Genomic DNA, 14,603 nt, shown 5'->3' with positions numbered 1-14,603 from the left:
AAAGCCCCCTGTTCAGTCAGAGACCATCTCTCCTTCCAGCATATGCTTGGCCTCTACTTGATGAATTATGTACCCTCACAAATTACCAGTCTTGCCACCCGTCTGGCAGCCAATTAAAATTTTAAGATACAGATGTTGTCGACATTCTGCTAGCTTTAGTTGGCACTTCATCTAAATGTGCTTTTTGATATGTGTGTGTAGTGAGTGTGCAACATTTGAAAGAGGAATCCATTACGTTAATGTGACAGAACCGGAAAATTAAAGAAGTCTAGTATCTTGAAATTTCTTTAAAGGCTGCCAACGTTAGTGTAGCCACACAGAAGGTTTTAACCTCGTCTCGTACCCATCCATACATTTTCTTCTGCTCATCCGTGTCGCTGGGCGATAGTCTAAGCAGACCTGCCCACACCTCCCTCAGAGACACGCTTTCCCCAGCAAGTTGGTTTGTGCCAGCATCTCCTCCTAGTTGGATATGCCTGAAACACCTCACCTAGAACGCATCCTAGTCAGATGCCCATGCCAATTGGGTCCTTTCGATGTGAAGGAATAACGACACTACTCTGAACCCCTCCTAGCTCCTCGCCCTATCTTTCGACACCCACTGTTTCTGTCTGCAGTCTCATTTTTTTTGGTCACTTCCCAGAGCTGAAGCCCATAGATGAGCGAGGAACTTAGATTGACCAGTTAATCAACAGTTTTGCTTTCACACTCATCTCTCTCTTTACTACAATAGACAGGTGTCTGATATATTACAACTTAATGGCTTGACTACTACAATCCCTGATTCATGTATATTTACTCTATTTCTCTAGTTAATCTTACATTCATGTTCCACTCATAATTTCGTTGTACATGTACAATGACACTAAAGGGCTATTCTATTCTATTCTATTGTAGGCATTGCACTGGGCTATAAATGTGTACATGAATAGGTCTCTTGCAATGGCAGGCTCAAAAGTGCAATAGCTAAGCTCTACAGTATTATTGAGATGTAAATTTCAGTGCTGCATGTGAAAAGAGTAACAGCTGAGCATATAATTCATAAATGAAAACTATATATATAGTTTATAGTATAGTTTTTGTTTTTAAATGACTACCCACCACTGAGTTTCACATATGCATATACATGCTTGTATGCTTCTACTTCCATATGTGTCCACGGAAGTGCCAGCGCTAAAATGTCAGCTTCAAATTATTTACCCATTTTAAACTGTGTGGATAGGCCAAGTAAAACCAGACTTATGATAATTAATTTACATCAGGCTTTTTCGTGAATACTTTCTTTGAGTCAGGTTTCTTCTGATTCACTGCTCCTCACAAACTTAAGGTTGGAATGGAAGGTGGGGCTACTGCTCATCTGCCTGAGATGATCATATTACTCAGGTACTTCTTTAAAGAAAGGTCAGTTGAGAGAAACGTAGCAAGCAAATATGCTGACGTCTAAATGATTTAGCACCCATGAACTTTATTTTGTACCCCGCATAAGAGAAAAAGCACTCATGTGTACAATATTTACATTGATCTTTGATAAATGCTGCACAACCCAGAAGAAAACAGAATCTCAATCCTGGCTCCCCAAATCATACAGGTCGAAAACAAAAAGAGATCCTGTGTGAAACTGAACATTCTAGTGTATTTGTGCCTACGCTGCCCTTGTTATTTGAAATTGTGGACATGTATAACACAAGCATCTAACATTGTGTCAGTATATGTATATATAACATAAGCTGAAGGAAGGTAGTAGTCTGATTGGCTGCGTATACTGTATATCTAATGAAAAGCAAGTTCTGCTTTATTGTCCCTTAGTAGTTGTAGTATACGGCTCTACTGATTGATACCATAACATAGAATTCAATTTCTGTTATGAATAGGCCGTTTGGAAATGGCTTCTGTTACTGTTGCTGACAGGGCTTTTCAAAATACAGTTTATAAAATGCACAATAAAGTGTTACCACCCAGGTGAAACAAGAATTCTGAGGTCTTTATATTCTGATATCAAATCAATCTTCAAACAATGAAGATTCGTGATAGATGGAAAATTCAAAGAATTTAATTTAGTGTTGTAAAACAACACACATTTGGCTTTTTTTTTTAGCATTGAGATCTAATTTGGAACTGCATAAAGTTTGCTGAAAAGTATTAAAGGTTGTTGGAGCTGATATCTGGCGAGGCATAGTGTTTAAAGGGTAGCGTTGTACCAGTGCTCTGTATGTACGTCCATTAATCCATTTTAAGTGACAACGTTCAAAGTTCAGAGAGGCTTCTTATGAAATTAGGAATAATACGAGGGTTCAAACTTGACCAGCCAATGATTGAATCACCAACCTTTCACTTAGTAGATGACCTGCTCCACCTCCTGTCGCAGCAGTGTCTTCCAGCTGTTGTTTATTCACTTATCTTTTAAGCACCAGCCAAAGAGGGTGTTCAAAGAAAAAGAGCACTTAAGTTGTACTTGCTTTATTTAAATAACTACCACCTGACCACTTACTCCAATTATAATCATTTAGTTGTACAGTACATTACAAGATGTTATTATCATTGGTACTTATCCATCCATCCACCCGTCCATCCATTTATTTTCTTAACTTGTACAATTCACACTTGCAGATAACTGACATTAGCTGAGATACGTTACAACCCAAACAGGTTGCCAGGTTATCATACGTGTAACACAGAGAGACAATCATTCGCACTCACATTCACAGTGACTGCCTATTTAGAATTACTAATTAACCTAACAAGCATGTCTTTGGACTGTTGGAGGAAGCATTTAAATCCCATACCTAGTGCATATGATTTAGCCTGTAGTTACACCAGTGAGTGGATATTGTGTTGTTTTTGGAATAAAAAAAAAAGTTCTCGAGTCAGGAATGTATTTGCTTTATGATCCAGAGACAACTTTTGGTACTAACATCCAGGCACAATGTGAAAAGTTTTCCCTCTACAAACATTTTAGCAACATCACAGCGGAGGTGTTGGAAGTTCGCTTTTGTTGAACGCATCTCTTAATCCAACAAGCTTACTGTAGCTACACCCTCTTTCAGAGTTGCAGTATCATAATTAATCCACAACCCATTTAACAGTGAGTTGTACTTTCTGCAGCTTCACATAGAGATTAGTGAACCTGCTAATCTCCAGTAAGAGACAAACTGTAATAAAAACTCACCTGTCCTAATCATTGTTTTCATTTCCAATCTCTTTGACTGTCTGTGGCCCATCCCCTCTTTGATTTCATTATAGTAGATTTAGTGATCTTCATATTCCCCTCCTTCTCATCTGCAGTATCTTTCTCAGCCTTGAAACTTAACAGAGATGGAAACAAGCAGTTATATTCTACTTCACATATTTTAACAGCAGTTCTCTGTGGGTTCCTTGGCAGACGTGATATGATCAGGGACTGTTATGAAATTTATTGCTGCTGTTAAAAAGGGAGTTTCAGGGATCCTTGAATAAGCTACACAAACTACATAAAAGATCTATGTCTCTACCTTTATCTGTCTCTTCTCTCTCTGACTGGTGCATCTCCATACTCTGAGATTTATGAGCTTTAGAGATGTAATTAATTAATTCCTGGTCATCGTATTCCTCCCTAGTTTACATTTACATATTAAATTGAAGGTGAGCACTTTGTCTGCCATCTATACAATCTCTGCTCCCAGAGAGAGAGATAGATAATAAAGGGCTGAGCGGGAGAGACAAGCGCTAAAAAGAGGCTGAAAGACACACATTTCCTCTTTTGTTTCGCTCTACTGACCTTTTTCAAAACAAACTTATACTTCTTTAAAGAAAAGTCAGTTGAGCGAAATGTTAGCAAATAAATAAGCCGATGTCTAGATGGATTTAGCACCCATGGACTTTGTTTTGTACCCCACAAGAGAGCAAAAGCAGTGATGTTTACGCTATCTACATTGATCTTTGATAAATGCTGTGCAGCCGGTCGTCCGTGGGAAAACTAAATCTCAGTCCTGTCTCCCGATTTATTTCTTTTGTTTTGCTGCTGATGATTTTCAGTAGCGCTACACTTGACTCTCAAACACTTTAATACCCGCTCGACACCAGTGGCAACCTTTTTGTCCCTGAGCTCTGCAGCTGAAGCAGAAAATGGGGCAAAAACTCTTCAGTCTGTCTGACTGATTATCTGTCTGACTGCCTGACTGCACGTTTGAAAAATTTACCCCGATACATTACGTGTCGGCCTGTTTAGCCACTGAAGAGCAGCACGACTGGGAAATAAATCCTGGCTCGCACAAGCATGTGACTGACATGCAGTGTCCGGGTCCTTCGGTCAGCAGAAATCCATCTCATTAACTGGCAGGTTGCGCACACTCACACATTCGCAGACACATCATTCAAACACGCACCCTCGAGGCTCGGTCTTGGCAGTTTTAACACTGCTGCCCACAGACAAAAGGCAGCCAGCTTTTTGGACAGGCCACGACCATCAGCTCAGTCACCCAACATGTGTTTAAATTTATTACATTTTGCCTCAAAAGTCAGCATCAGAACGCAGAGTAAAGCAGATGGTACAGCATCGTACCCAAAGGCTGGAAACTTTGTCAGTTGGACAGGTCATTATTTGAAAATGTTATTTTTCTGGCAGTAAAAGTTTTTCTTGTAGAAAGTTAGAGATCTTTCTTTTTCTTCCATTTTATAGAAAGAGAAAACAGTAGAATTCAAAAGAATACAAACATAAAACTCAACAAAATCAGGTCCTGTTTTAAAGCCAGTCTCAGGATGCAATAAATTCCTACTGCTGAATTCAGCCGACCATTTAAGGGGGCACAAAGGACAAAACAAGTTAGGTATAGTTTTTAAAACATAGTGGGGTTTAATTCAAAAGCTTTAAATATCCTATGGAACTGTGGGGAGGAGTTAATAGCATACAGCTACCTAACTGCTAAAATACTCACTTAAAATGATTCTTGGCCCTCGTAAACATGAACCAATAATTTGAGTAAAATGTTACTGAAATATATCAGATCAAGCTTATTTATCCAAATATTTAATCAGTAAAATATACTTGGTATTAGCTTCCCAATCAATTATATTCCATTTGATTCCATTTAATGTAACATTTTAATCTGTACTTACCAAAGTGGGCAGCACGGTGGCACGGTGGTTAGCACTGTTGCCGCACAGCAAGAAGGTCCTGAGTTCAATTCCACCATCAGGCCGGGGTCTTTCTGTGTGGAGTTTGCATGTTCTCCCCGTGTCTGCGTGGGTTCCCTCCGGGTACTCCGGCTTCCTCCCACCGTCCAAAGACATGCAGCTTGTGGGGATAGGTTAATTGGATAACCCAAATTGTCACTAGGTATGAATGTGAGTGCAAATGGTTGTTTGTCCCTGTGTGTTAGCCTTGCGACAGACTGGCGACCTGTCCAGGGTGTACCCCGCCTCTCGCCCTATGACAGCTGGGATAGGCTCCAGCGCCCCCCGCGACCCTGAAAAGGATAAGCGGAAGTGAATGCTGAAGTTTGACTGTACAAATTACTGAGTGCTGCACTGTGCTCTGCTTAGTGCAAGCCATTGGAAATAATGGCTTTCAGAGCACAGCAGTGCCTTTGTCATTTCCTGTCTGAAAGCCTCATTAGACTTGAAAGGATTAGTTGCTCAATCAAGAGAAACTCAGTCAGATATGCTGATAATTAATAATTCAGTTAGTTTTGCTTGTAAAAAATGACAACTCATTTGCAAACTGAGAACTTTAGATGGTTTTTTTTTTATTATTCAATGTTAAGTAAATGCCGCTGAGTTTTTGTTCAGCTGAAAGAGAATTTCCAAAAGCCATCTTGTGCCTTTGGAAATCACTGTGGTCATTTTTTATTAGAATCATTTCATGATATTTCAGTGACAAGTTAATCACCTTGAATGAAATTGCCTGATTTAAGTTCTGATTTAAACCAATATGCATCTGAGTAAGTAATGACCTGTTTTAATACCACATGTAAGTTTTAAACAGGTTTCTAGACTTGCTGGAAACTTACTGGAAACTTTATTAGGAACACTAGCAGAGGTGGGACCAAGTCATTGTTTTGCAAGTCTCAAGTAAGTCTCAAGTCTTTATCCTCAAGTCTCAAGTCAAGTCTCAAGTAATGTCAGGCAAGTCAGAGTCGAGTCTCAAGTCACTGGTGTAAAAGTCCGAGTCAAGTCACAAGTCTGAAACTTTGAATTTCAAGTCCTTTCGAGTCTTTTAAAAAAAAAAAAACAACGAAAAAATAATGTTGCAGTTATGCTAAATGTAAATATTAGACCATGTAATTTTAAAATCTGTGTTTTTCTCAACACATGACAAAATAGTGAACTTAGAAAATATACACAAATTGTGAAATTGCACCTCTTTAAAATGCAGCTCAATTAAACCTAGCTCCAAGAATAGTTTTCACCGACAGTTCTGAGATAAGCTGCATGTTATTCTTGGATGCGGTTGTAGGACCGGCTTTAAAACCGCATGACAAAAATATCATACACATTAAAAAAACTGTATCACCAACGTAGCCTGGACAACATTTGCTAGTTAGATGAAGTCAGCTATCTCATCTTAGCATATTTATATGCATATTTATAATCATACGCTTCTTGGAGTGAGTGCATACACTCATGAAGTTTAGTAACTTCAGGTCACTGCAACAAGCCCAGGTACAGTTTACCGACGGATGGGTGCAGGACCTTGAAATGCACCGTGTAGAAAGTAAAGACCATCGTATGTATCATAAGTTTACCAGTCTCACAAATTGTCATCATAAATACACATTCATTAACCGTTTATTAATAGGACCTTTGAGCTCAACGGTAATTAATTAGTAGTGGAAATAATTTCTGGTACGCGTTACAGAAATGTAGCAGTGACAATAATATTGTATGCTGTAATCGTACTGGACAATTAGTGATACAAAAAACCTGTTTTATCCTGTGAATAAAAGTATATGTTTTTGTCAATGTACCATAATAACAGAAGCGAAACGCAATATTGTGTCAGGACAATTCACTATTTATGCACAATAAATAAAGGAGCATAGCGCGACAATTTCTGTTCAGCGCCAGACTTGCTTGTAACCTATATCACCAATTATGTTATGAAAATGACGTATTAACTACTAAAAAACACTGACCTTCGTGTAAATGCTTGGAGCAGACTAACCTGTGAGCTGGAGTGTTCTGGGACGTTATATTTGATCTTTGAATGGCTGCAATCCAGGCCATCCGTCGCGTCTTTGTTACTTCGGAAACATGGCTCGAACAATTTCTCTTCAACGACATAATCCGATAACAACCGATCTCTTTACCCGTCGGCTTCCCGTGGCTGTCATGCGACCGGCTATTGCAGTTAATAATACAACGGCTTCTTGACATTTTTGTGTTTCTTTTTATCGCTGTGTGACTGATTTTAATTGAAAGCCTGCGTGCGCTAGTACCTCTTGCCACGAGTTCCCAGAATCCTTTGCGGTTCTACCCGTGAATGACGTCACATTTTCAATCTCTATATTTTCAATCTCTATATAATATGCGTGTTAAATTTTATATTTGGGGTAAAATATCAAGTCTTTTCAAGTAAACCGGTTCAAGTCCAATTCAAGTCCCAAGTCATTGGTGTAAAAGTCCAAGTCAAGTCACAAGTCTTAGAACATTTTTTCAAGTCAAGTCTAAAGTCATAAAATTAATGACTCGAGTCTGACTCGAGTCCAAGTCATGTGACTCGAGTCCACACCTCTGAACACTAGTACTGGTTTGGACTCCCTATTGCCAGTGCAAAAAGCCCATGTGCTTTAATGTTTGATGTGTTGTGTGTTCAGAGATGTTCTCCTGCACGGTTGTAACAATTATTTGAGTTATTCTTTGCTTCCTATCAGCTCAAAGCAGTCTTGCCATTCTCTCTGAACCCTTGTATCAACAAGGCATTTTTGCCAAGAGAACTACCAGTCACTGGATATATTCTCTTTTTATTCTCATTTTTCAAAATGTCTATCTACCAAAGTGGTACACGAGTGTATATGTTATGTTGGATTGGATTTTAAAAACTGACATATATGGTCACCTGGACTTATTTTGTAATTTTGGCTCTGAAAATGGTTGAGGAGTTGGTAATGTGAAGTGCACATGGTAAACTCTAATTGGAGCTTTGTTTCTGTGTCCAGACAGCAGTATGCTGTGAATGCTTTGTGCTACAGTAATGCTTCTCTTCTCTTCTTTACAAAACCTTTTTGTCTTTAGCACAGATGCTAACATAGTTACAGTCATTTAAAGAGCACTTGTAAAACGGGCCCACCGGATGGATAATTAAAAAGATAAAACTCTCCCGTTTCTTTAAGTGACGTCTTCACTTAAAGATGGTCTTGCTTTCGCTTGTATTTGAAGACAGAGTTGTTAGGACAAGAATAATTTTTCCGGGTATGCAAAACCTCCTCTGATTGTCTAGTGTGTCTGTCTTTTTAACCTGTAGAGAAACTATGAGCTGACGTTCATTCAGAATACCAGCATTCATATACAGATATCTATTACCGCCTCTGTCTTTCCCTTTAATTCTTTTTCTTTTCATCAGAAAGTCTCGTGCCTTTCAGGGTTTTTATCATCATCTTCAACCTCATCTCCTCCTTTTCTCTCATTGATTGGAAAAGCTATAAACCTTCAGTATGATTGGCCTGTGGGAATGCTCTAAGTGCTCCCTCTCTCTCTCCCTCTCTCCTTTTGCTCACATGTTCATTGCATTGTGTATTCCCACTTGCCTTCTCATTCTATCATAAATGCTTTTTAAATCACTTGACTGGAAAATTGACTTGGCATGTCAATTTGGCTGAACCGCCCCAGTCAAGGCTTGGTGTTTGTTTGCGCCTGTAGATGCTTTTATTGTTGATTCTGTTTTTGCCAAATCCCCATGTGTACTTCTTTCTCTGATGAGAGAGAACTCCTAAATTTATTTCACTGCTATTAAACCAGGCATTTCGAATACGAACAAGGTCACAGAATACTGAAAATGCCAGCGGAAGATCGATGATGCCCAGTTTGATTTTATGCAGCAAATGGTACAAAAAGTCACTGCACGGAGTCGAAATGCACAGCTTCAATTAATAACACTTCACCTGTTCCTGTTTAAATAAGAAGCCAAAATATTAATGTTATTTAACAGCACAAAGCCATTATTTTAATGAAAAAAGATTTATTAGTGTAATTAAAATGAACTTAAGATGATTTGGCTTCATCCTAAAATATTTCTTTCTTATCTAACTTCTATCTTCCAGGTCGCTGAGGCTTTCCACATTTAACGCTGCGAGACTAAAGAGGACCGTGTTCACCATCCAACAAAGTCTGATGGACCCGTGAGCAGACATGTGAGAAGAGATCGACCCAACAGACATGTCAGCTGACGCTTTACACTTTTCTTCTTTACAACGATGAACATCTGAGCCATCTCTGGTATCGGCACATATTTAGAGCTTTGCAGCACTAGCTACTGAAGTGGACTGCCTTTTAATTCTGGCATCAGCCATAGTTTGATACTTTGATGATGGCCAACTAAACCCTTTACCACATTTTCATATGAGTATGTTCACAAAGCCACCTTATTTTGTAGTTTAAATTGATCTATCCATGCTTTTCACCAGGCTAGAGGAGTGCTGTGATAAATAGAAACTATAGCATTTAGTACTTTTTGTCATGCAGGGAATCTCAGGACACGCCAGAAACAAGCTGGCTGATCACATTTTGGGAAAAGCAGGCGTAGGTGATGGTGTACCTTGCCCATTCTCATCAGTAATCCCATGACCCCTGCTGAAGTCAGATCGTTGAGTATGAAATAACCTAATCAGAGATCTAACAGTAGCCTGATTTTACCCACATGTCCGTCGGGATGAGCGCATGCCCCTAACCTGGCCACGTCAGCGTTGTCGTGGCTGGCCGCCGCAGGACAGTCGTCTTCCTCTGCCATGACCCGGCTGATGTTGGGCCGGACTCTGGAGCGCATCTGTAAAGGCGTGCTGCTGCTCTGCCTGCTCCATTTCCTCATCATGATGATCCTGTACTTCGATGTGTACTCGCAGCGCTTCGACCTCTTCAGTCGCTTTAACAATGGCCGCAACGGATCCAGGAGCAATGTTAGTGGGGCAGGGAGCGGACATCATTATTACTATTACAACCTCTCCAGGCCCAACGCCACATTAGCCAGCTACCTGGCCACAGGCGAGCAGCTGGTGCCAAGTGTGCAGCCGGAGAACACTCAGACACCGTCTCCCAAACCACTGCCACCATGTCCTGAAAGCCCGCCTGGCCTTGGTGAGTAATAATGTCACAGACTTCTCCTACATTTCCCTCGCTTTTTTCCAATTCTTTTGTAGTTACAATAACGAGTTGTTTTCACCCCAGAACACACACACACACTCACCCTTAATATGTTTTCACAGATTTTCTGATTGGTCAGTGTAGTCGCTCCTCACACTTCCTCTTGGGAGGCGAAACCATGGGCGCAGCAGCAGTCTGCCGATTCTACTTTATCTGGCCTGTCTTTGTCATGTAGCCAGCAAGCTAACTGTAGATAGACAGGATTCTGCATATATCAGGGGGATGTCGATGACACGAACAGATGTGAAGCAGACGTCTGTGTGCATCTCTGTTTGATCTGACTTTTAATGCAAAATGAATCTTTTGAAGATGTGAATTTTTTGCCTGAGAACAACAAAGATTTCATGATCATATTTTCTAGGAGAAGCTTTTCCCTTGTAACTCCTGCTTTTAATATAATATGTGTGGACTAGCATTTAGCTTTTGTTGTGCTTACACTGTACTCTTCAGCTCCTATCACAACTCATTTTAGCTCAAGTCAGATCTAAGTTACGGTGTACACAAGTTTGAGGTTTAATTTTCTGATTTTACACTTCTTTAGCTTTTTCTGATAATACGTAGCTTATTTATTTATTCTTCATCCAGTTTGCTTGTACTGTATACCGAGTAATTGTATAACTAAACCAGGAGGATTTGCACATCATTCATTAGAGTAATGTTAGATGCAGATGTAGTTAGATGAGCCTTCGATCAGAGCTTAAAGCTGTGTAGGTACTACTTTATATTCTGTAAATAAATGCATCTCCAATTAGCAAAAGAGCAAGTGTAACCATAATTTTGTTTTTCTGGGTCAGCCTGCAACATAAAATGGATTTAATGTCAACAATTTACAATGTGGTATTTCAACCTTATAGTCTCACAGTGGAGCTATTAATTCATGCAGTGAGACACGTGAGCTGACACAAACACAAACACACAGCAGCACAGATGAAAGCGGAGGGTGCAGGATCAGTTTTAAAAGAGTCCTGCATTTTTTTAGTTGTTTAGTGTTCTTAGTGTTATAATAAAAATGTTAATATAATATATAAAGTAGTAATGTTTCTTGTAAGGCAAAAAAAAAAATGTGTTAGAAAAAGAATGTGGGCTCATCACCCTGAAACTTAAAAACAAAGGAAAGGCTCTATTTTAACATTATTTTAACCCGATTTACTCAACCTAGTTAGTTGCTTTGGTTTCTTATGGCTCAGTCACATTAGAGTTAAAACAGAGGGGCGGGCTCCTTGCGAGGACAAATTACTGTTTGCCTGGTGGTTGCATTAAATGTTTCTGCTGTCAAAGACTAAATGCAAGTCCTTGTAGTGATTGCACAAGTGGTGGGAGGTAACCAGTCACATAACAACCGTGGTCTGGTGACTGGTCGGACTGTCTGCAGTCATTTTCAGACAGGTTGTCTAAGGTTTGCAAATGTATTTCTATAAATATCGACAGGTTGCCAGCACTTTGCAGTCGATCTGAATCAGTGTGAACCGATGTGAACAACTTGTCTGCGATCTGTCCGTCTGCGATAAAGGACTGGACTGGTTGCCAACTATCTGTATGTCATTTTGTAGTTGAATCTCTATGAAATGTGAATTTCTGTGTATGTACATAGCAAGTGGTTTGCTACAGCCACAGACTTGTAATTTTTGCAGATTTGTCATAGTTAATTGCTACCTTGATGCCGTTTAAATGCAAACTGATAGCAGACTGACTGCCATAGTCATTTTCTCCATTTTTAGAGCAGCTATTTCAAAGCTAACATGAGACCTTCATTGAAAACATGGTTACAGTAATTTTTTGTCATGTTGAGATCATAAACCACTGTTTTCTCTAGTGTAACTGCAGAATTATCCATCTAAAAAAAAAAACAGAATTTAAAAGTTAAAAAAAGAAAACTGAAACTCAGTGAAGACATCGTCTGATGGGGAGACGGCTTCTTGGTTCCCAACCTTCTGACTTGCATATCAGTGAATTCGGTTTAGAGCCAGTATGTTTTTTAGGAGACTGGCCGGGTTGCCCTGTGAATGCACCGTGGGACTGTAAACAGTGTGGACTTTGTAAGACTTCCCATCGTCAGCAAAAGGATTTTAAGACACACATGCACACACACGGAGGCAGTAACGCTTAGATGAATAACTTTGGGAATAGGTGGAAAATATTCTATATGTATGTAAAACAAGCTGCACACAGGGCACCTTCACTTGCTTACACACACATATCATCATTATGTATCCACCCAACAAATCTGAGGTCGATAGAGTCACACTAAGCCTGGGGTTCACTAAATCCATAATTACATAGTGGTCACACACTTACTTCACACCCATGCAGACACACACACACACAAACACACCCTTTCATGAATACTTACTGATAAATAGAGCTCAGGAAGGAACTCCGACTGTCATTATTTCACATTAGCTAAAGTAGGCTTGACCTGCGATCTGCGTGCTGCTTATCTCAGCATCATTCAGTTCATCCTAATGAGTCAAAACAAAAACTCGCCTTGTAATCGGAAGGTTGCCGGTTCGAGCCCCTGCTTGGACAGTCTCGGTCGTGGTGTCCTTGCGCAAGACACTTCACCCGTTGCCTACTGGTGGTGGTCAGAGGGCCCACCAGTCCGGCAGCCTCGCCTCTGTCAGTGCGCCCCAGGGTGGCTGTGGCTACAATGTAGCTTGCCATCACCAGTGTGAATGTGTGTGTGAATGGGTGGATGACTGGATGTGTAAAGCGCTTTGGGGTCCTTAGGGACTAGTAAAGCGCTATGCAAATACAGGCCATTTACCATTACTTTAAAGTCTCTTTCCTTTCAAAAAGAGAAGAAGGACTAATTGTTGTGCCGGTTGTTGGATGTTTGTTCCTCACTTTCCAGTTTGATACGGCAACATTTCTTTAAAATCATCATCAGAAAGAAAACTTTCATTGTGCTGAAAGTCAGTCTCAGTTTAAGTGCGTTTATGTGTCTTTTCTTTCTTTGCATATTTGTTACACTTGTTTCTGATCGTCAGCCTCTATCCTCTATCATTCTCTGTATTATTGTTGGGTCTTTACCTTACAATATAAAGGGCCTAGAGGAAACTGTTGTTGGGATTTGATGCAACATAAATTACATTTAATTGAAATCAACCACATTTTAAGTTTAAATATAAGTTTTAAAAAAAGCTATGATCTGAAATACATCACTGTGACAAGTATTCAAAAAAGAAATCAGGAAGTGGGTCAACCCTTTTTTTGCAGCACTCTGTTCATACGGTAAAAACAGACTTTTCCAGCAGTTTTTAAGTTGAGAATCTTTTTTTCTTCATAGTTCAGTGAGGGAGAAAGAGTAGGTGGACTTTTTAAATATTTACCTTGAAATGAAAATGTGTTATTTGATATTACTCTTTTAAACTTGCTGTCTTTCATGTGGTTTAAGTTAAGCTTTGGCACATATAGTCAACAAATATATATATATATATATATATATATATATATATATATATATATATATATATATATATATATATATATATATATATATGAGGTTAATATACAACATTGTATATCTATATTTCTTTTGTTAAAAAAACCCCTCAAAACATCTTCTGGTAAAATAAAAAAACATGTCTCTTTTTCTTTCCCACCTGTTCCATTTGTAAATGAGCTTAGTAAACGTAATCCCTCGTGAACAGTGGGGGGTAGAGGAGTGAACATCTTTCTATTTTTTTCACTGATTGCTATTCTCATTTGATAATGAGGTTGGTAACGTGCTTTGAAATTGGGAGTGAGAGATGAAGCTGTCAGGCTGATTTGTCTGAAGCTGAGGTTTGCTGATTCCATTATTTGGCCTGGAATTGGCTGTCACTGACACTGGATTTGGCATTCATACCAGGCACAGGTGTACTCTTGTAGCTTATCTCTGCCTTTTCTCAGTGATGAAGTGGCTGCCTTGGGGCTGTAATGAGCAGGAAGGCATAGAAAGACTGAGCGAGTCTGTTTTTCAGTCACAGGTGCACAGAAAGCGTGAGAGTGATCTCTGATGGCGGTATGATGGTTTGTATGAAGTACGACAGAAAGAGAGGCGGGATGGACTGAAGGAAGGAACAGCAGGTGGAGAGGTGAGGGGGGTGTAGAGCGAGAAAGGGAGATGTTGGACAGTGGTATATACAAACACACACACTACACACACACACACACACACACACACACAAACTCACATAGAAAGTGAGTGAAAAGGGGGGAGAAACAAACAAGCAAGTCCTTGGCTGTCCCACAACACCAGCTGACAGGTGCTTCCTGTATGAGTGGCTAGCATC

The 14,603-nt window shown here is 39.7% G+C and overlaps 1 protein-coding gene across 1 annotated transcript in view; it reads left to right on the top strand.

The window, feature by feature from the left end:
• The window catches only part of b4galt2 (UDP-Gal:betaGlcNAc beta 1,4- galactosyltransferase, polypeptide 2), a 232,522-nt gene that overhangs the window by 19,788 nt on the left and 198,131 nt on the right, over positions 1–14,603 (top strand). Inside the window, exon 2 of the mRNA XM_082513867.1 lies at positions 9,234–10,263. Coding sequence (XP_082369993.1) covers positions 9,918–10,263 — 346 coding nt within the window. The 5' untranslated portion in view covers positions 9,234–9,917. The remainder of the gene's footprint in view (positions 1–9,233; positions 10,264–14,603) is intronic.

Source organism: Aulonocara stuartgranti, assembly GCF_965226115.1.
Source record: "Aulonocara stuartgranti genome assembly, chromosome: 18".
Lineage (NCBI taxonomy): Eukaryota > Metazoa > Chordata > Actinopteri > Cichliformes > Cichlidae > Aulonocara > Aulonocara stuartgranti.
This window is presented reverse-complemented; position numbering and strand designations above follow the sequence as displayed.